This window comes from Amphiprion ocellaris, unplaced genomic scaffold (assembly GCF_022539595.1).
Source record: "Amphiprion ocellaris isolate individual 3 ecotype Okinawa unplaced genomic scaffold, ASM2253959v1 Aocel_unscaffolded288, whole genome shotgun sequence".
NCBI classification, from domain to species: Eukaryota; Metazoa; Chordata; class Actinopteri; family Pomacentridae; genus Amphiprion; species Amphiprion ocellaris.
The window spans coordinates 1-23155 of record NW_026559464.1 but is presented as its reverse complement, the minus strand read 5'-3'; the positions used below and the strand labels follow the sequence as shown (position 1 = coordinate 23155).

Below are 23155 nucleotides of genomic sequence, written 5' to 3'. Positions count from 1 at the left end.
GTGGCCATTATATGAAAAGAAAAGAACATTTTTACAGTTTATTTACATCACCTGTAAGGCATTATGAAAAATGCTGTACATTGAAATTTGACAAGGAGACAACAAAACAAAACAAAAAAATGAACACAAGCTTAAATGAATGTACAGGAAAGTATAAAATACAGCCATGATAAATAAAAAATGAAGCTGTGGAACAATCAGGAGGAGAAAATCATCACATTAATCTCACATTTCCTCTCTGAATATCGATCTGGAGTGAGGTGACGAGAAGGAAACCGACCCGCAAAGGATTCTGGGTAATTTTACTGACGGTATTGCACTTTAATTTTCCACATGGAGTGAAAATGAGAAACACGTCTTCAACACAGTGTCGAATTTGGGGATTCAATGTCGATTTATGCCCAAACACTGAAGAATGTGATTACAAAACACAGAAAATTTGTACTGTTCCATATTTAATTTGACATTTTCTGGTAAATTATTTATTGAATGTAAAATATTATTTTTCAGCTGGTTTCATATTAAACTGCACTTTCGCCAGCAACATCCAGACAAATTGAAAAACTTCAAATAAAACATGTTTAATTTAGTCCAAAAGACACTTTTAAAGCCTGATTTTGGTCCAAATCAAATGTTATTTTCAATTTTTTTTTGAATATTTTCCATGTCAAAATGGAATAGATGCAGCTCTTAAAGGGTTGAGATGATATCAAACTCACAGGTGTGTTGAAGATCAGTGTTTTCGTCTAAAATTCTCAAACTAAAGTCCATAAAAGAACACACTAAATTTCTGTTCCAGAGGCTAAAAAATAATGAATCGATGTGTGAAAATCTGTTCGTTAATGTGGAAACTTTTCCCTGCAAACTGTCGTTGTATCCACGTGATGTGGAATCACCTTTAGTAGTTAATTAACGAGCCTGTTTGTCTTCATTACTGAGCGACACTGCAGTCAAATTAGTGTACCTGTTAAAATAAAAAACAAAAAAAGGGCTCATGTTCACAAAGTGCTCATTTTAAAAAAAGAAAACTTGGCTGCTGTGATTCATTAAAAACCAAACAGTCATGTGTCAGATTCACTGGAGGTGTTTAACAAATTTTTATGCTGATGACACAGTTTTAAGTGCTTTTTGTAACTTTTTGCTGACATTCTTTAGTAGAGACAAGGACATGACAGATTAAGTTGACTTAATTTCCAGTGGAGTGCTAAATAAACACTTTGTTCAAGTTTTATTCACCAAACTTCCTCAGTTAGCTTCCCAAATAAACGAGAACATTAGTCCACATGTACACGGGTATTCTTTAAAACAAGGTTCTTCCTCATATGTTCTCCAAAAAGAGAAAGAAACAGCTCTGTCCACTTGTTGAGAGCCAAACCAACAGGTGGTGATTGAACCCGTTAAACCAATCAGAAGCCTGGAAATAAAGTTCTACTGGTTCTGGTAGGTGATGGTTTCCACTGAAGGAACTTGCAAACCTTTGTGCAAGAACTGCCCCCCTAGAACTTTATTAAAGGCCAATTTTGGGGAGAAAACAAGCTCCAACTCTGTTGGTACATACTTCAGACTAGACCTGTGTGAATCTAAACACTGATTGGTTAAACTTGTAGAAGAAAATAAGCCCTGTATTTGCATCCTTTCGATGTTCTTGCTTGGTAGCAGCCTTCTCATCTCTAATATTAGCATCAGAGATGTACAGTTTGCTGAACGCTACCATTCAAAAGTTTGGGCTCATCCAGACAATTCCATGTTTTCCATGAAAACTCCCACTTTCATCCATGTGCTAACATAACTGCACAAGGGTTTTCTAATCATCAATGAGCCTTTCAACACCATTAGCTAACACAATGTAGCATTAGAACACAGGAGTGATGGTTGCTGGAAATGTTCCTCTGTACCTCTATGGAGATATTCCATTAAAAATCAGCTGTTTCCAGCTAGAATAGTCATTTACCACATTAACAATGTCTACACTGGATTTATCATTCATTTAATGTTATCGTCATTGAAAAAAATGCTTTTCTTTCAAAAATAAGGACATTTGTAAGTGACCCTGAACTTTTGAACAGTAGTGTAGATCACCATGTGACACATTTGCCTTGTAGATATTTGGACCTTGAAGCAAAGACTCCTTAATCTTGTAGATCTGAAGTAACTAACCAGCATTAACTTAATTTTACTGAACCATTTAACTAGGGCTGGCCGATATTGGCTTTTTTGCCAAAAACCGATATGCCGATATTGTCCAAGTCTCAATTTCCGATTCTGAAATCAACCGATACCGACATCTGTGTACTTGGAAATAATTCCAAACCACAGACGTATTGTTAGTCGGGCACAGCAAGCTTGTTACTGCAGCCACACTTGCAGGGCTTAAAGTGAAAATCTAAAAAAAAAAACAATCTAAAAAGCTAACACAATGCAGCATTAGAACACAGGAGTGATGGTTGCTGGAAATGTTCCTCTGTACCTCTATGGAGATATTCCATTAAAAATCAGTTGTTTGCAGCTAGAATAGTCATTTACCACATTAACAATGTCTACACTGGATTTATCATGCATTTAATGTTATCTTCATTGAAAAAAACTGCTTTTCTTTCAAAATAAGGATATTTCTAAGTGAAACCAAACTTTTAAACAGTAGTGTAGATGCTATATATGCTGGCATCCAGTAGCTGCTGTTTTTCACTGTCAGAGTTGACATTGCAGGTGAAGCTTTCAGATCATACATCGCGATGGAAATTTACTGGCTAAAAGGGTCGATTATGGTGCCATTTTTGCGCCATTTGGCACCTGCTCCAAGTTCCTGCAGTGGAAAGACGCCTAATGCTGCATCAAGGAAGAGGGGAATTAAAAGCGTAGACTGATTCTGATGTAGAGTAACTGCACACGTCGATGTAAACAAAAAGTCCTGTTAGCAACGCTAGCACCAGCACATCCTAACTCCATCCTAAACTTCTTCACCCTTTCCAATGGTTTATGGTGACCTAAAAATGTTTGTATGTGAACAAAAGCCCAAAAACTGAAAATAATCTATATTTCAAATATTACCTGTGCACATGTGGACAGGACTTCACATGTTTACCTTCAAAAAAACAACTCCACTGAATCTAAACTGCTTGTTTGAGTGATTTGATGAACACAACGTCCCAAAACAACACCAATACCTCCTGGATAATCAGCTTAGACACTGACTTGTGGTTGGTGGATATAAAACAACAAACCCTCATTAATGGAGTAATCGGTGCAATACATACTGGAGCAGTGCAGATAAACTCACCAGAAAAGACGCAAAAAAGGAGAGAAATTTATCTTCTCCAATTAAATCAAGTTTCCAGTTGGAGTCTTGTTGCCTTTCACTGTCTCAGATAAAGTTTTGCTTTACAGTTTGTTAGAAAGAAAGAGAAAAAGCAACATTTTAATGTCCTGTTTACTATTCTGCAGGTTCCTCGTCGTCTCCGGTGAGTTTTCTGCTTTAACAACACTGTGGAAACAGAGTGGCAGCTTGGTCCACATCTTTAAGGACTGCTTCCTTTGCTGGTGGGTAAGTAGGACGTGTTGGTCGTCAGTAGTGTGGGTCGGTGGGTGGTTGTGTAGGGATGAGATGGAGGTGAATGTCACAACGATAGTGTGCGTAAACCAAAGGAGTGTCGAACACAAAGTGACGGAGGTGAAGTAAAGCACTTCAACAAGCCGCGAGGCCTGACGGAGCAGCGAGGGTTTAATCCAGATTTAAGAAGTTCATACACAGAATCACTCAGAAAACGTTCAGAGCGCTTCTATACTTGATTTTAACCGCAGCATTAGTGTGCACAATGGAGAATCCTGCATGTGATCATAGTTTTATGGATTATTGTCATATTTCATCAACTAGTTCATCTCAAAAGACAATCTGCAGTTATTTTCATAATTGGTTGATTATATTTAACAAAAACGAAAAAAATCTAATATTAGACGTTTGTTGCACTGTTGATTCGACAAAATAAGTCATTTGAAGCAACTACGTCTCCACAATGAATCGAATGTTAATCATGATTTCAGCTTCCTACATTTAACCTTCGTGTCGTCCTGCGGGTCAAAATTGACCCGTTTTAAAGTTCGAAAATGTGAAAAAAAACATATTTTCACAGTGAAACTTCTGATGTCCACATTTTCAACATTTTTGGGAAATCTTTGAACATTTTTTGGTGGAAAAAAAAGAAATGTTAAAAATGTTTCTTAAGAACATTCACAAAAATAATCAACCAAAATCCAGCGAATTTCACTGGATTTTGGTTGATTTTTTTGTGAATATTCTTAAAGAAAATATTACAAGTGTTAGTGATATAAATGGAATCACTTTAGATATTTTCAGGATTTTTTGGAAGATTTTTACTCAATTTTTGAAAATAGTTACAAGAATTTTCTTGCCAAATTTGGGGGATTTAAAAAAAAAAAAAAAAACTTTTAAGGAATTATTGGAATTTTCCTCCTGAAGGTTTTGCAAATTTTCAGAAATTTGGGGATTTTTTTGCTGAATTTTGGGATTTTTTACAGACAAAGAAACAATATTTTTTGGTCCCTTAAAATGAGGACAACAGGAGGGTTAAAAGACCGTTGTTTACGCTGACGTTTAAAAAGCTCCACAAGGGGAATGGAATGTAGCCCATGCAGATGAAATTACTTGGTTTAAAAAGCAGAAAACAATGAGTTCTGATGTCAGATTTAAAGTAATTCTTGGTCTCACGGCTGTCTGAGTTGGAGGCTAGAAGCTTCTCTGTGCACAGAGGACTAGTAGCAGCTACTAAAAATGAGGTGTTCAGGGAACATCTGTAAATTGCAGATGCTCAGCAAGTGAAGCTGTATTTCTGTTTAAAAAACAGAGTCTTGGAGATGCTCTTAATTCAAGTGACGATTATTTTAGGTCTTATTTAAAGAGCCAGGTTCTGCTCAAGGTTTCTTCCCGGTTCAAAGGGTGTTTTCCTGCCACTATCTCCTTAGAGCTGCTCTGGGGATTCAGGCAAATGGGTTCTGTAAAGCGTCTTGAGACAATTTGACTGCAATTGGCACTATATAAATAAAATTTAATTGAATTGAATTTTGATGCAGGAATGTAGCACGACATGGAAATAAAGCAGTGCTCTGTTTAAATATAAAAGTGCAATAAAAATATTGACTTTAAAATTAAAGAATATTCATGACAAATAACTGTAATTTCACTGTTTTGGACATGATTGTTGGATGAACGTTCTGGAATGTGTTGATGATTTACAGAATTGCAGTGAATTATTCAGACTCTTTAATGTTAACAGTGACAGTTTAGAAGCCACAGCTTCTTATTTCAGATATTAAATAAAGAGTAAACACGTAAAATAATTCATTGAAAGATCTGAACTCATCAGCAGCAGCAGCTTCTTTTTGTCTCTGCTGGTGGGTTTGAAGGGTTTCACTGCCACCTTGTGTCTGAACATAGTTACTGCTCCAGACAGGTTTCAGGAATCCACATGATATTTTTCTGTTTCACAGTTGTGCTCAGAGGTTTACATACTCTGGCAGAATGAGCAAAAAAAAAACATGAATAATCAGAGCAAATACTATAGTGTGATGATAAATAACTTTGTCTGAAACACTAACCCAAATGAAAGAAAAGTTTTTCCATGATCAAAAGTATTTTCTGAAAAAATGGACAATATGTCACAAATTTTTTTGCCAGCTTCTGTATACTGAAGAGCACAACTGTTTCTCTTCAACCCTTTAAAATTCAAGACAGAGAGATCATTTTTTAGTTCACTTGCAACCACTGACACAATGAGTCACAAGTAATCTTGTCTACAGGCAGAATTCACAGATTCCACTGGTTGCAATAAATATGAAGACATTTATTTCTGTAATTCCTCAAGTGAGCAAAAAAAACATAGTAAAGTATGTCATAAAACATGCCAGACAGTTGTCACAAAAAAACATATAATACATGAAAAAATACTGTCTTGGTATGGTATTTCACAAACATTTTCAATTTAACTTGGTCATATTGAGTGAGTTAATGATGATTATGAGCTGATCTGGTTCCTTCCATCAGCTCAGGTAGATACTGCTCAGGTTGTTGTGGATGGAAATAGTTCTATTTATTCCTCACTGACTCAGTCAAGAAAAAATAGCTCAAACGTTGAATCATGATGGCTCAAACTTTAACAGCGATCACAGTTTTGATCTAACACATTTCACGTTTATTTGACTAAATAAACGTGAAATGTGATCTGCTGATAGACAATAACACAGTTGTTAAAAATCACTCACTTTCAACTTTGGTAAATCTGTGTAGAACTGGTGAAGGTGCCTACCATAATAAAATATAACATAATATAACATGGTTTAATGTATATAATATTTATGGTAAAATAGCACAGCAATGTAGCTACATATAATATATCATAACAGAATACAATATACTATGGTATAATTCCATATAATATGACTTTTAGGTTTTAATAACACAGCACTGTGCCTACCTATATTTTACATTTTTGTTTAATATTTTCCACAAACTCTGAGCTTCACACAGTGAAATAATGAACCACAATTCTCATCAAGTCAATGAATCATAGAACATCACTTTTCTCAATAACTAATAAAGAAAAACAACAAAACTTTTCAAGTCACTGCTGTCCATTTATTTCAACAAAGGATGTGATCTAACAAAACAAGTCCACTGCTGTTTTTTCTGATCTCATCTTCTTTTCAGTTCAGTCAGTAGAACTCAAAGAACCATTTCATGTTTTCCTGCAAGTACAATGAATAGTGGAAATAGGAGGCTAGAGGAGGAGGCCTGTGGAGTGAACTGTTGGTATACAGGAAACAGGGAGAGTATCTGCATTCATTCACTTCGTACTTTTACCTTGGCTCTGTGGTCACATGATGCACAGTGTTATTAGTATTTTATATATATATATATATATATATATATATATATATATATATATATATATATATATATATATATATATATTTATATATATTTTTATTTATTTATATTTATATATATTTTTATATATATTTATATATATTTATATATATATATTTTATATATATATATATATAGATATATATAGATATATATAGATAGATAGATAGATAGATAGATAGATAGATAGATAGATAGATAGATAGATAGATAGATAGATAGATAGATAGATAGATAGATAGAGAGATAGAGAGATAGAGAGATAGATGCATGTAGAGGAGAAAATATATATCCAGTAGTGCAGAATGACAATGGAGGAGGATTGAGTCTGTCATCAGAAAACAAGGTGGACATATGAAGCACTGAAGGAACCAAAGAATCTAACAAAACATGGGCTCACTTTAGCTTCATTGAGTTCCTGCTGTGGAGCCTGAATTTAATATAGAATCTAAACTACTGTTGTAATAAAATACTCTAGTGTAGGAGTAATCTGATTACTGTGAGGGGATACAGTTTGGAATCATTTGATATTTCAGGGATATGACACAATAAAGGTTTTCACACAGATTTTCATGTTATATTTATTTGAATAACATACCAGAGTACACATGAAGTACGTGAAGTACTTTTTGATGAGTCATGTTTTATTCCAGATTTATCACTTTTTAATGAACTTTTTCCATCATTTCTGAGTCTCAAAACTTCATCAGTACAGCAGATAGAACCATGACATTTAGGAGGAAAAATACATTTAATACAGAATGTGTACACAGTAAATTATACTGGATATCACTGGATGACACATTTCTTCTCTTTCACTAATTTCGGTTTACCTGCCACAGCAGCTCCAACAACAGCTCCAGCTGGACCCAGCATAGATCCAAATGCAGCCCCCAAACCAACAGTTTTAATAAACTCATTGTCTTTCTCAGCCATTTTTCTTGCTTCTTTAGCTGTCATGTGTGGATTTTCTTCCATTAGCTTTTCTTGCATCTTTTTTATGGCTTTCTCAGCTTCCTGCAACATGTTGTTGGTGAAGCATCTTCCTTCGTTCCTCTGAACCAGGAAGTTGATCTTCTTCAGCAGCACTTTGACCTGAGAGGAATCCTGGGATCTGTTGTTAAAAACATGATATCCTCCCTGACACTGACTGATGAAGTTCACCAGATCTTGGTTTCCCGTGATTATTTCTTCTATGGAGACTCCGTCAACCTCCAGATCGTCTCCACGGGTGAACAGGGCCATGGTGTATTCTACTGACTTCTCTCCAAACAGCTCCTGGATGAGTCTCACTGTTTCCTGGTCTTCTTTGGTGAATCTTCCTGAATGGATCACCACCAGGAACACATGAGGACCAGGAGCAGTGAAGGAGATGCGCTTAGCGATCTCTATTGTCACCTTATCCTTAGATTGGACAGTGTCAAACTGAGCTGGAGTGTCGACTACAGCCAGAGTTTGAGCTCCAAACTCGACTGTTTCCTTCTGACACACTGCTGTCACAGAAGAAGAAGATGAGGTGGATTTAAAACGTTTATCTGCTATGATGGTGTTTCCTGCTGCGCTCTTTCTTTCAGTTCCAGTTTTCCCAACCAGGACCATCCTGAGGTGACCGTGCTCTTTACATGTGGGAAGATAAAACACAAACTATCAGCTGCTGCTGAGAGATAATTGGTCAGGATGAATGATAAGCAGCTGGAACACAGCTGTCAGTGTCCACAGTGTTTTACATCAACAGCTGGTAGCTGAGGCTCACCGCAGAGTTCAGTCTCCCACGGCATGTTTCGTACAACCAGAGGATTTACACTGCACTGCCCAGGTTCCTGAGGGTCCTGATGCTGATTTTAAAAAAAGATGGTACCATGACATACGGGATGGAATCACAGTCATGAGCTTGTACTGGTCTTAAACTAGATGTTTCCTTCCTGTTTGTCTGACCCCTGACCAACGCAAATTGTTTGGAGTTTTGAACTCCGTCCCACACATCTCTCTCTCTAAACGTGAGACTGAAACTTAAGAGAACATTGACCATTTTGCACTCTGCTGTTCATGAGCACATGATTGGCATGCATATGAGGGCTCAACTGATTTTTGTCCCTCGCTGAAGTGTTTCAGGATGCCAGATATGGTGACAGCACACAGGCTTTATCTCACAGCATCACGAGTACGCACCCAACTTCCTGTCAGTTACTGCTGATGCAGAAATGCACACACACACACACACACACACACACACACCCACACACACACTCATGTAGGTAACTTCTTTTCAGTGACAGAAGCTGCAGGTATTCCAGCGCTGAAAGAGGTTCCTCAAACTCTGTGGGCAAAACACAAATATTCAATTCAATTCAATTTTATTTATATAGCGCCAATTACAGTCAAATTGTCTCGAGACGCTTTACAGAACCCATATGCCTGAACCCCCAGAGCAGCCCTAAGGAGACAGTGGCAGGAAAACACCCTTTTAACAGGGAAAAAAACCTCGAGCAGAACCTGGCTCTAATGTGGGGGAACCATCTGCTGCTGGAAGGAGGGTTGAGAGGGACAGAAGAGGTAGAGAGGTAGAGATAGAGGTAGAGGTAGAGGGATGGGAGAAGGGGGGGTGGGGAACAAGGAACATATAACATACAGTTGGATACATGTATGATCAGATAGATGATATATACAAAATAGAAGCTAACATTGAAACTGATTCCTAGTTTCCTGTTATGATGTACGGCTCTGGCATAAATATACTACATATATAGCTGGTAGTAAAATTCAAACAGTAACTAGATGAGCAAATCAAGTATAGTGAGGGTGATGCAGAGTAGATTGATGGAAATGGGCAGCTGGAAGCAGTGGGCTGGAGGAAGGTCAGCAGCAGCAGCATCCCACAGATGGAGATTAGGCCAGTTGGTGGGAGAACCACCACAGATGTGAAGCATCCAGCTCTGGGACCAGGGACACTCAGAGAAAGGACACAGGGAGAAACAGAGTGAGTGTAATGCAATAATGGTATATATATATTAAATATAATGGTAGATAGAGAAGGGCTCAGTGCATCCAGAGAGGTCCTCCAGCAGTCTAGGCCTGTAGCAGCAGAACTAGGGGCAGAACTAAGGGACGTCCAAGAGGAAGACTCCAGCTGACCCCCTCAGGGTCCCCCAGTCAGTCCTAACTATAAGCTTTGTCAAAAAGGAAGGTTTTAAGCCTGGTCTTAAAAATAGAGAGGGTGTCTGCCTCCAGAACCCAAACTGGGAGCTGGTTCCACAGGAGAGGAGCTGATAACTGAAGGCTCTGCCTCCCAATTAAAACCCAGTATACTCTCCCCAATCTGGCACAACCCTGATTTTGCAAACAACAAAATAGCTCTTTATTTCAGCACATGGGCAGAGAGAGGAGTCACTCACCTCCATCACCTTCTTGATGATAACATATTTAGGACATATATAAACTTATTCCAAACTTTTGAAGTAAGAAATGGAAATTTTCTCCAGTACCTACAGGTAAAGAAGACGATTACAAGTAGAATTCCATCGCTTCAGACTACTTTACAGCCAACGGATTTACAGCCACCTGAATTTGTCAAATACATTGTGAAACTGTCTGCAAGAAATAAGAAGAATCTCTCAAAAATTTATAGTTTACTTTCAAAGACAGACTCTATACACCTACCAACTCAAAAATGGGAAAAAGACGTATCCAAATCTTTTGACTCTGATTTTTGGACCCAGATCTGTGAAAACACATTTAAAATGACTAAAAACACCAACTTACAATTGATCCAATTTAAGGTGCTTCACAGAACACATATAACACAATATAAACTGTATAAAATGGGCTTCTCATGCTAAGACACATGTACGCAATGCACCCAAAACATGACGGACACTTACTTTCACGCTCTGTGGCTTTGTACACCCGTCTATCAATTCTGGGTAACAATCACACAGAAACTCTCCAATATTTTGGACTGCGGGATTCCGCATCCCCCGAACGTTTACCTCATTGTCGATCTAACGCAAACAGCCCTTCCAGACATTCATATCCAACCCACACTTGCAGCTATCGCCATTGCCAAAAAAACTATTTTAGTTAACTGGAAAGATAAGAAAGCCCTCAACATCATCCAGTGGCTGAACCTCCTCACAGAACACATTTCACTAGAGAGAATATCTGCCATCAGAAAAAAGCAATTGGACTCCTTCAAAGAAAAATGGTCTCCATTTATTAAAAAATAATTATTAATCTATAGCTTCTGCTTGTATGTGGGCGTATGCCACTTCCCTCATAAAATTGTAATTATTATTCTGTCTGTGTGCATGGTCTGACTTCTCTCTGCTTTATTTCAGTTTATTAATCCTCTACCTTTTTAAGTAGGATGGCACCATGGACTTCAAGGCTGTGTGCATGCACTAGTGGTGTCCCTTCCCTATTGCTCTTGGGGTTGCTCTCTGGCTCTGCGGGGCCTGCGTGGCTCGGGCCCCTCTGCCTGGGGGTGGGTGTCCCCGGTGTCTCTCCCTTTGAGTCCTGGGTCTGCTGGGTTTGTGCGCTCTCCTGGGGCCTTGGGGGTGGCGGCGGCTGGTCTCTTCTGGGGCGCCCTGGCTGGCCCTGGGGTTTGGGGTGGGTCGGCCCTCCGGTCGCTCCCCTGTCCTTTCCTGCTCTGCTTCCCTCCTCCTCCCTCCTCTCCTGCCTGGCCGCTCGTCCTCGTCCCTCTCCCTCCCCTGGGGGGGCTGGGGGCCCTCCGCTGCCTGGGGGTCTGGCATGGGGGCCGGGTGGTCTCTCTGGGGGGGTGGCTCTGGCTCATCCGGGCACAGGCCTTGGTACTTGCCTGTGTGCCGCCACTGGAGATTAGTTTCTGCTGGCTGGGGGCTTCTGTCCAGGCCTGGTGCTGTCCTGGGGAGTAGTGGGGTGGGTGGGGTCTTGGTGGTGCTGCGGGGTGGGTGCCCTGCATCCTGGACGTGCCGGCTCCGGGGTGGGCGTGGGGGCTCGTGGCCCTTGCTTCCTGGTGGTGCGGCCTGGTCCCCCCTCCAGGGAAGGGTGCTGCGTGTGGCTGGCCTGTGGTGGGGCAATAGCATCTGCTGGGGCTCTGCGACTTCCGGGGGTTGTGGTGCTAAATGGGCCAGTTGGTTCGTGTGGGCCCACCTCGGCCTCTTGCCTCCAGGCTCTGGGGGCCCTCTGCATCAGTAACGGTGGTCTTACTACCTGTCCCCCCCACTGCTCTGTCCTCATGGGCCAGATCAACACCAGACTGCCTCTTACTGTGCACTTCACATACTTCACACATCACTGTATATAGCTACTCTTAGGCACATATAGGGACACGACAGTTAGGGCCCCGAGAGCAGGTGGAGGGCTGTTGGGCGGGGTTGGGGCTTGGGTGGCGGGTGGGTCCTCGTGGCCCGGGCTGCCTGGGTCGGTCTTGGTGCGCTGGGGGTGTCGGTAGCTGCTCCCTCTTGTTCTCCGGGTTCGCATCGTTCACGGTGGCCCCGGTGGCTCTCTGGGGGTGCCACCCTGTGGCTCCTACAGCCCGGGGGGAGGGGTGCCTTGTTGGCTTGGCCCTGCCTTGCCGTGATTGCTGTTCTGGGCTTCGGGGTTCTTCACACTTGCATGTTTGATCAGGTCTCGCCAGCTACTGCCGAGTCCCATTTCAGTGAATGATGGGACCCACCAGAATGTGCTGAGAATCTCTCCAGAGTCTCTACCCTAAACTCATTCTCTCTTTTCACTAGTATCCTCTTCTGGCCTATTCTATTCTATTCTATTCTATTCTATACTATCAAGACATCCACAATTATGGTGGTCAGTACCGTTTGTTTAATTAATTATTCATTTATTGAATCTCTTTTTGTTGTTGTTTTGTTTTTTTCTTTCTGTTTTATTGATGGGCAGTTAGTAGTTGGGAATAACACACCACCTTACTATCTTTAATTGCAATAGCACCACCTGTTATTTTCTATCCCTGTCCGTCCTGTTCATCCTGTCCAGTCTTTGTTTCCCCCACACATCACTGAGGTGTAGCACTGCCCTCCCTGGCTCATAATAGGGAATTCTAATAAAGAATATCTGCTTAGCTTTCAGGGAGGGCTGGTGATGGTCACACACATGCACTAAATATTAAAATATTTGGCTGCAAGACTAAAATATGCATCAATCTCATACAATGTTGACACCTCTTTTGTGGAGTTAATGAGAATAAATGCAGACAAAAAAAGAAAAAAAACAAAATATCACTAAAATGTCACAGTTTAGTATGTCATCCAAAATGTCGCGAAAATGTCATAATTTTGTGTTTTCTGAAAAAAAATTAAAAAGTCACAGTTTAGTATGTCCAAAAACTGAAAAGAACATCATAGTTTTGTGTGTCGTCCAAAGTGTCACGAAAATGTCAGTTTAGTGTTGTCTGAAAATTTTTTAAAAAGTCAGTTTAGTTTGTCGTCCAAAATATCACTAAAATGTCACAGTTCAGTATTTCATCTGAAAATTCGAAAAAATGTCATAGTTTAGTATGTCGTCCAAAACGTCACAGAATTGTCATAGTTTAGTATCTTATGTTGGAACAAAGCTAATTGTAGAGAAAGTTACAAAAAATGCCCTAGTTTAATATGTGACAGAACTGTCAGAGAAAATTTAAATTTAAATTTAATTTTGACATACACAGGTTTTTGTTTCAGTGTGTCGTGTGTTCGTCGGTGTGATGTGATGATTTATGCGATCAAACATGGAGTCCATCAGCTTGTTTTCAATCTTTATTCGAGGTAAATGAAGGTTCAGTCAGAGGTGTTTCTCAGCTGAACATTCAGTTCTCAACATGTCAGGAGGTATTTGGGGAGAAATCCAGGCGAGGAATCAAGAAGCCCTTAACTGCTGGGAAACTGTCCAAAATGTCGGAAAGCAAAATGGAAAAAAAAAACGGAAACACAAGAGTTCAGACGAGACAAAAATACCACCAAGATGCAGTCCTCTCTGTCAGAGTCAATAAAAAACATCAGACATTTAAATAAGAAAAGCTGAACACAGTGAACAAACACTGGCAAATAAAAAAGAGACAAAAAAAGTCTTTTCAGTTCATAGTTTGTGGACAACAGTTTTGAGAATAAAAATATATGTTAATAAAACACAAAGTTCCACACACAGCAGGAAGCTCAGCAACTCAGGCCTCGTTTTAAAACTCCACAACATGAAGTTCGGCTCATTCATGCTATTAATCTAATCAGACACAAGCAATCCTTTTCTCAGACTCTTTCACATCTTTTCTCAAGTTTTCTCACAGTAAATATTCTATGGAAGCTCATTTCTGTCAGTAAGTCATTTAAATCTTTACTTTTGACTTTCTGTTGTGAAAAATCTTCCCATGTTGACCAAATTTCCAGTTTTTACCTCATAATTGTGATTTTCAGGATAAATTAAACAACAAATCTTGAGAAAATATCTGTGTTTAATTTTTTGTCGCAAAATTGACATTTTTCACACTTTCATTTAACAAATTCAAAGTAAAAGCTTATTAACAATGTCTAGTGTAAATTTAGTTTTTTTACAATATGTAATTCTGACTTCCTAGGTCACCTATGAGACAAATCATAATAATACATTTATATAAAGTTTATCATAAAATTTACACATTTTACATCATATTTTTTTGACAAATCAGAAGATAAATCTTATAAAAATGTCTCAACAATGTTGATCGTAAAATTTCTTTAGTTTTTTCATTTTTGCAATAGAACTTTGAGTTTCTTGGTCAAAAGTTTGAATGTTTATCTTAAAACTCCATTTTCACGTCATAATTTCACTTTGGAACATGACATTTTTCACTTAATGTGAATGTTTCTATTACAAATCTGTTCTTTTACTGTTGGAAATAAGTTTCCATATTTATTTTGGAACACGAAGGTTCTTGTACATTTTTACAGTTTGATGTCAGCAATTCAATGACAGAAGAAGAAATGAATATGAAACAAGAAATTCTCTTCTTTTGGTTCATATTTATATAACCAACATACAGCTGGATTGTTTTCATGTAGGGATGGTTATTATTTTTACGTGGTTGTTTTTACTTCTGCATTTTATCATTAAAATCAAAAAACATAAAAATCCAACAAATTTTTATTTTTAATTATCAACCAGAAAAGAAAAAAGAACTAACGTTGTTGTTTGTTGTGCTGAAACCAAACAGTGGAACCTGGAGCAGCAGTGGTGCAACAGCAGCTAACAAGCAGTAGCATTAGCAGTGGAGCTAGCTAGCCGTTAGCTTCATCAGTGTCAGACAGCTTCAGGGTTGTTTCTGTAGATTTATTTTTTTTATTGTTTAGGTTTAGTTAGCATGATGCTAAGAGCTAAACTCTGAGGCAGGAGATCAATTTTGTTTAGCTAGTTTGGAGTAACTCTGTCTGAACTGTGCAAAGCTAACAGCTTGATCATCTGCTCCTAGCTCGCAGTGTTTGGTCCCCATTGTTAACTCTGATCAATTCTGCCTTAAGCCCCGCCTCCCTTCTCTGACTGGTCAGTTGTCCTGTCCGTCAAAGTCCAATTATCACTCCTGTTGATGACGGATGCCCCGCCCTCCTCAGCCCATCCCTGATTGGTCCAGAGCTTTAGAATGATGTCACACAGGTCATCTCGTCTGCCAGTTCATCCTCATCGTGGCCCGTCCTGATTGGCTCCTCATCGCTGTACAGTGCTGCCGGGTCGGCGGCGCCGGCATTGCTCAGGAAACTGTGAGTTCCGGAACCGAGCAGGTCGCTGGCGGCCGACTCCATCTCGTCCACCGTCATGTGACACGCGTCGGCGATCTCCCGCTTGGCAAACGCCACAAACTTGGGATCCCGAGCGTAAAGTCCGAGGCCCTCCGAGATCAGAACCTGGAGACGGAACACAACCAGGATGAGCCCAGAACCAGGAAGCACAGATCAGTAATCAACGAGCGTTTCCTCACCGCCTCCACCAGGCTGTCGGCCGATCCTCGCTTCTCCGTGAGCTGAGCTCCCAGCTGAGAAGGAACTCTGAGGGTGGTGTAGGCCCGGTAGGGGGGCGGAGCTACAAGTCACATGACCCATCAGACTCATGAACTGCTCCAGTATTCATACTTTCAAACAGTACACTATACCAGAAAAATATTAAGTCCCTTCCAGTACACAGTATGTCAAATGCAGTATGCTGAAAATACCAGCAACACCCACACTGGGCATTGTGGGTGTTGCTGGTATTGTTGGTGTTGTGTTTATTGTGGGTGTTTTGGGTGTTGTGGGCGTCGCGAGTGTTGTGGGTATTGTGGGTGTTGTGGGTATTGTGTGGTACTGTAGGTGTCTGGGTGTTGTGGGTATTGTGTTTATTGTGGGTGTTGTAGATGTTGTGGGCATCGTGGGTGTCATGACTATTGTGAGTATTGTGGGTATTGTGGGTATCGTGGGTGTTGTGTTTCTTGTGGGTATCGTGGGTGTTGTGGATGTTGTGGGTGCACTACATCTGGGTAGATTTTGCTGTTCGCTTTATTGAACATTCTGACCCACAATCCTTTGCACAGCTACATTACGTAAGTCACAGCATCGAGTTTAAACAAACCTAATTAATAACAATTAAAGCCTATTATAATGGAATAATCTGTCCCAGCTACATGGTACTACATGAAACAGTCGCTGTAGTAATCAGTTAAAAGATCAAATCTGTGATTGTGTGTGTAGTTTTGTCTTGAGTTTATTCGTGTTTCCTACCTGATGTCCCTGCAGGGCCACCGTACCAGGCCGGTCTGGGAGCTGCACCCGTCACACTGACACCTGTTGGAGGAAGAGGTGAGTTTAAACTTTAAATTACTTACAGAACCTTTCAGAGATTTGTAGCTTTGTTAGCATCAAGCTAGGCTACGTGCTGTGTCTTTCAGACTTCTGGCCGACTGGTGGGGAGTCTCAGGTTTGGAACTTATATTCCTCAAGGTGTGAATGTTGGTTGAACTCCCTGAGAGGGAACGTCAGGACTGCATCCAGATAAGAGGTGCAGTTAATTAAGATGGTTCCAGCTGAACAGCTTCGTTTACTCATTTTTCTAGCAAATGATTTTCTTTGTTCTAATGTGTCCATGACCCTGTTCATCATTCAGTCTCTAGTTTCAAATGACTCCGAGAACTCTGAGTTTTCTATGATGGAATCATTGAAACGTGAGTCTTTGTCACAAGAACAGTCATGAATTTAGGTTCTTTCATAGACTTATTAAAGTTCTTCTGGAAATGTGACAAAATCTGCTGGATCATAAATATACAAACAGGAATTTTAATATTTGGTTAAATTTGTCTATTTCCAGTTTGGTTCTTCTGGTTTCAATCTTCTGGTTTATCTTTGACTCCTCTGGACAGAATTGGTTCAGTTCAACTGAACTTGTCGTCTTTCTGACTCAGATTTGTTTCTTCATCAGTCCACAGGTTCTTGATGGGTCTAAGTCAGGACTTTGGGGAGACCAGTCTAGAACCTTCATTCTAGCCTGATGGAACCATTTCTTTACCACGTCTGATGTGTGTTTGGGCTCATTGTCATGTTGAAACATCCAACTGTGTCCAAGATCAACCTTCTGCTGATGGTTTTAGGTTTTCCTGAAGAATGTGGAGGTGATCCTCCTTCTACATTATTCCATTTACTTTGTGTAAAGCTCCAGTTCCACAGAGCATGATACTGCCACCACCATGCTTGATGGCAGGTTTGGTATTCTTTGGATTAAAAAAGACCCACCAACAGTCTGAAACCAGTCCTAAACCAGTCCTAAAAAGGTCTAAAACCAAGACCAAATTAAACCTGAACCAGTCCAAAAAATTTCAGAACCAGGCCAAAATACAGCCAGAAACCAGTCCAAAAAAAGTAAAAAAACAGCATAAAATCTGGACCAAAACCAAACCTAAACTACTCCTAAAAAAAGTCCAATACGGTTTGAAACCAGTCCTCATCCAGGACCAGATTCAGAGTCAAATAAATCCTAAACCAACTTTAAATCACATCTAAAACCAGGAGAACCAAGACTGAAACCAAGCATAAACCAGTCCCAAGAAAGTCCAAAACCAGTCCAACATACAGTCTGAAACCAGTCCAGAAGCTCTTCTAGAAAGCCCCAGAGCATGATACTGCCACCTCCATGCTTGATGGTAGGTTTGGTGTTCTTGGGGTTAAAAGCTTCACCTTCAGTTTTTCTTCCATCTGACCACAGAACTTTCCTCCAGAAGGTCTTTTCTTTGTTCATGTGATCAGCAGCAGACTTGAGTGGAGCTTTAAGGTTCTGCTTCTAGAGGAAGAACTTCCTTCTTCATGGATCCTCTCAGCTCATGTTGATGTAAAACCCTGTGGACACTGACAGCTGTGTTCCAGCAGCTTCTCATTCATTCAGACCTGCTTTTTCATGATTCTTGGTTAACTCTTGACCATCCTGACCAATGGTCTCTCAGCAGCAGGTGATAGTTTGTGTTTTCTTCCTCATGGTGGCAGTAACACAACTGGACCATGAACTTTATTCTGACAAACAGATGATTTAGGATCTGAAGCTGCTTTGAAATGGTTCCAAGTGACTTTCTGACTGGTTCAAGTCAATAATTAGTTTTTTCAGATCTTTGCTGAGCTCCTCAGACTTTCCCACTGTAGAGTTTGAGTCTAATGAGTGGATCTAATGGGTTCTATTTAAACTGGATCAGAGGAGTCAGTAGCTGTAGTCGATCAGAATCACTAACGAGAAGTTAAGAGGCCACGAAGACTTTTAATAATCTGTGAAAGAACCAAAATTCGTGATTGTTCATTGAGATTCATGTTTCAATGATTCCATCATAGAAATCTCAGCGTTCTAGGAGTCACAGGAAACTACAGACTGATCTAGACTTTATCAGTGGATGGAAACTTTGGTTCATGACTGTAGGTGGACAGCTGAACCCAGACATGAAGAATAAGTGTTGCTCTGTTGACATTTGAGTAAACATATTTTAAATGCTTCTTTAACCTCGTTCCCATTAATGCTGCCATTCTTTAAACATTATAAATATATATATTTTTGAAGAATTTAGTTATTTTACCTGTTTTGTTGAATTACAGATCATGAGCTAATGTACATGTTAACAAATAAAAAACGACTAAACCTGTAAACGCCATCTGTAATGTTATAAATAGTGATTTGTAATTTTTACAGCATTGTAAAGTCCAGCTGACTTTGTTCCAGCTGGTAGATGGACCTGGACCACCGACTCTATTCTGACTGCTCCTCACCTCTTCCTGCTCCTCCCTTCTTGCCCTCCCCTCCAGCTCCTCCCCCCCACGGTGGACTTCCCTCCTCCTCCACCAGGATCAGGGGGGCGTAGAGGAGCCGACCACGCCGAGGACAGGGATTCGCCCAGGACGCCGAGGACGCCGCCGAGGATCGGCCGGAGGAGTGACGGGACTCGTAGCTGTTGAACATCTGCTGAAGGAGAGAAGACGATTTCCTTTTACTGAACAACAGACGAGTTCGTCTAAAACTCACCTAAAACCTCAAAGTTATTCACACTTAAATCATCGCAGACTTAGAACTGTTTCTGCTCAACCAGCTCTGACAATATGGATAAAAATATGGATATTTATAAAGACATTAGCTTGATATGCGAAATACTTTTAAAAACAAAAGCATGACTGTTATTTCTCGTTATGTCAATAATGTAGAATCTGTAATATCAGATAAAAAGATCAAATAATCTGATTATGGGTGGATTAAAATATGAAAAAAAAATGTTGACTGTCATGAAAAGTTCCATCTTTGAGCATATTTAAAGAATTCCAAAAGTCAACTAGTGATATTTTGTGAATCAGGTGTAGCTGAAAGTCACAGTAACACAAAACTAAACATATTGAAGACTTTTAATCTGAAATATCTGGTACCAAACATGAAAAGAAATCTATTTTGTTTGAACTTTTATTAGTGATTTAAAAGCCTTCCAGTGCTGCTATTGAGAAGCTTCCCTACATCATGATGCTGCCACCACCGTGCTTCACTGTAGGGATGGTGTGCAGTGTTTGGTGTCAGTCAAACACAGTGTCCAGTTTGCAATATTGGACAAGTAGATCAAAAAAATGCTGAGAACTTCCATCTTTGAGCACATTAATATAAAAAAAGATAATGCAGAATCAACTAGTGATATTTTCTGAACCATGAGTAGTTTTCTTAAATATTTGAGAACTATTTTGAAACTCCAGACCTCTGTGGTACTTGGGTCAGACTTTCTACCAATATCTCAGTTTTTGTGGTACAACTTACCAAACTTGCCCAGTCAGTTATGAGAGTTCAAAAGAATTCCATTTTTTTCATTTCTGTGACCAAGCATTTCATATTAAAGTCTTCTACATGTTTAGTATTATTGTGACCTGCAGCTACATGTGGTTCAGTAAATATCACCAGCTGACTTCTGCTTTATTCATTTTATTCTCAAAAATGGGACAGAGATTATTTGACCTGCACTACTGTTCAAAAGTTTGGGGTCACTCCCACTTTAAATCACCATAACTGATTTAATGAGCCATTTGCAGTTTCACTGTACCGGCCGTGTGTACTTAGACTTGCATGGCTTAATCTTTGAGACAAGCATATGCTACTGGCAGGATCAACCAGGTAGCCCACAGAGGCTATCATACGTGTCTACCCTACCTTTCCACCCTACCGGTCTACCCTACCTGTCTATCCTACCTTTCTACCCTACCTGTCTAACCTACCTGTCTATCCTACCTGTCTAAGCTACCTGTCTATCCTACCTGTCTATCATACGTGTCTATCCTACCTGTCTACCCTACCAGTCTATCATACGTGTCTACCCTTCCTGTCAATCCTACCTGTCTACCCTACCTGTTTATCCTACCTGTCTACCCTACCTGTCTATCCTACCTGTCTACCCTACATGTCTATCCTAACTGTCTACCTGTCTATCATAAGTATCTATCCTACCTGTCTACCCTACATGTCTATCCTACCTGTCTACCCAACCTGTCTATCATACGTATCTATCCTACCTGTCTATCCTACCTGTCTATCATAAGTATCTATCCTACCTGTCTATCCTACCTGTCTATCCTACGTATCTATCCTACCTGTCTACCCTACCTGTCTATCATACGTATCTATCCTACCTGTCTATCCTACCTGTCTATCATAAGTATCTATCCTACCTGTCTATCCTACCTGTCTACCCTACATGTCTATCCTACCTGTCTATCCTACCTGTCTATCATACGTATCTATCCTACCTGTCTACCCTGTCTATCATACGTATCTATCCTACCTGTCTACCCTACCTGTCTACCCTACCTGTCTACCCTACGTGTCTACCCTACCTGTCTATCATACGTATCTATCCTACCTGTCTATCCTACCTGTCTATCATACGTATCTATCCTACCTGTCTACCCTACCTGTCTACCCTGTCTATCATACGTGTCTACCCTACCTTTCTACCCTACCTGTCTAACCTACCTGTCTATCCTACCTGTCTATCATACGTGTCTATCCTACCTGTCTACCCTACCTGTCTAACTTACCTGTCTATCCTACCTGTCTACCCTACCTGTTTATCCTACCTGTCTACCCTACCTGTCTATCCTACCTGTCTACCTTACCTGTCTAACCTACCTGTCTACCCTACATGTCTATCCTACATGTCTACCTGTCTATCATAAGTATCTATCCTACCTGTCTACCCTACATGTCTACCCTACCTGTCTACCCTACATGTCTATCCTACCTGTCTACCCTACCTGTCTATCATACATGTCTATCCTACCTGTCTATCATACGTATCTATCCTACCTGTCTACCCTACATGTCTATCCTACCTGTCTTTCCTACGTATCTATCCTACCTGTCTACCCTACCTGTCTATCATACGTATCTATCCTACCTGTCTATCCTACCTGTCTACCCTACATGTCTATCCTACCTGTCTATCCTACCTGTCTATCATACGTATCTATCCTACCTGCCTACCCTACCTGTCTATCATACGTATCTATCCTACTTGTCTATCCTACCTGTCTACCCTACCTGTCTATCCTACCTGTCTACCCTACCTGTCTATCATACGTGTCTACCCTACCTGTCTATCATACGTGTCTACCCTACCTGTCTATCATATGTGTCTATCCTACTTGTCTACCCTACCTGTCTATCCTACCTGTCTACCCTACCTGTCTACCCTACCTGTCTATCATATGTATCTATCCTACCTGTCTATCCTACCTGTGTACCCTACCTGTCTACACTACCTGTCTACCTTTCTCCCAGTGTGTATGGTACCTGTCTGTTACCTGTGTTACCGTGGTTACCTGTGGGCGTGTGCGGCGTGGCGGTGACGTGGGGTGGTAGGTCCCAGGGATGGGCAGGTCGTCGCTGCTGCCCTGCCTCCTCAGACACTGGATGTTGAACGACGGTTTCCGACCTACGGGAACAAAACGGACGTCAGCGGAGCCACAGAGCCACGGCAGCGGGGCATTCTGGGATACCTGTCACCTGTGGGCGTGGCCGGAAGCAGCCGTCTCCGAGTCGTCCTCCTGCCGTCGCCGTAGCCGTTACCATAGCTACTGTTGTAGGGGGCGTGGCCATCGTAGTGGTCTCTGTACAAAGGAGGCTCGTCTGGGTAACGTCTGAAAGCAGCAGCACCAGTTTATAAACTAAATGAAATATTAACACCCTATAATGTTATTTATATAGAGATATATCACTTAAATAATAATGTTAAGACCCTACAATAGTTTACAAAAAGTCTAATTCAAATATTAAGGTTCAGACTTACAACATCATTGACTACATGTCAAACAATATAATAAATGTAAATGAAACTTTACCTGATTAATTGCATATTAATGTTAAGGACCTAAATTATTATTTATTACATACATTTACCTAAATAAATTAAATACCCCACATTATAATCAAAAACACTACTATAGAAATATTAAATTTTAGACCTTACAGTACTGTAAAAAAAACAATGTACTTGAGAAGTTTAAATATTAAGACCTTACTATATAATATAAAATACAAAATGACCCGACTAGTTTAAACAATAAGATCAAGGCCTGACAATATTAAATAAATGCTAATTTACCAACCAAATTATTAACTACAGTATTAGTTATTATACAGATTTACTGAATTATTATAAATATTAATGTTGACACTGTACAGCATAGATGTAAAATGTGAATTTACCTGATTAAATGAAACAATAAGGTTAATGAGGTTATACCTGTGTAGCGCACC

The 23155-nt window shown here is 40.2% G+C and overlaps 2 protein-coding genes across 3 annotated transcripts; both read right to left on the bottom strand.

Annotated features, from left to right (window-relative positions):
- Window positions 1-7726: 7726 nt before the first annotated feature.
- LOC111572643 (GTPase IMAP family member 9-like) lies at window positions 7727-10928 on the bottom strand. Its single transcript, XM_023276397.2, has 3 exons — window positions 10924-10928; window positions 9198-9233; window positions 7727-8537 (listed from the first exon to the last, which is right to left on the bottom strand). Exons 1-3 carry the CDS (start codon window positions 10926-10928, stop codon window positions 7727-7729), a joined length of 852 nt encoding a protein of 283 aa, XP_023132165.2.
- Window positions 10929-13655: 2727 nt separating this feature from the next.
- Window positions 13656-22558, bottom strand: LOC111572647 (voltage-dependent L-type calcium channel subunit alpha-1F-like). Of its 2 annotated transcripts, none has more exons than XM_055008844.1 (6): window positions 22403-22558; window positions 22219-22331; window positions 19144-19336; window positions 16630-16692; window positions 15855-15955; window positions 13656-15780 (listed from the first exon to the last, which is right to left on the bottom strand). In XM_055008844.1, the coding sequence occupies exons 3-6, from the start codon at window positions 19331-19333 to the stop codon at window positions 15514-15516; spliced, it is 621 nt and encodes a 206-aa protein (XP_054864819.1). In that variant the 5' UTR covers window positions 19334-19336; window positions 22219-22331; window positions 22403-22558; the 3' UTR covers window positions 13656-15513. The 2 variants fall into 2 exon arrangements, with proteins under 2 accessions (XP_054864819.1, XP_054864820.1); XM_055008845.1 differs by having other exon boundaries at window positions 19144-19333.
- Between the last annotated feature and the right edge of the window lie 597 nt (window positions 22559-23155).

What these genes read in the sequence shown, in the direction of transcription:
- LOC111572643 (XM_023276397.2), bottom strand. An exon ending in GCTTCTGTCACTGAAAAGAA is followed by an intron (nt 8,538 to 9,197) that starts GTTACCTACATG and finishes CGGTCACCTCAG; the next exon opens with GATGGTCCTGGTTGGGAAAA.
- LOC111572647 (XM_055008844.1), bottom strand. Translation starts at nt 19,333, where the DNA reads ATGTTCAACAGCTACGAGTCCCGTCACTCCTCCGGCCGATCCTCGGCG. An exon ending in GAAGGGAGGAGCAGGAAGAG is followed by an intron (nt 16,693 to 19,143) that starts GTGAGGAGCAGT and finishes TTCCTCCAACAG; the next exon opens with GTGTCAGTGTGACGGGTGCA. An exon ending in TGGCCCTGCAGGGACATCAG is followed by an intron (nt 15,956 to 16,629) that starts GTAGGAAACACG and finishes TGTGACTTGTAG; the next exon opens with CTCCGCCCCCCTACCGGGCC.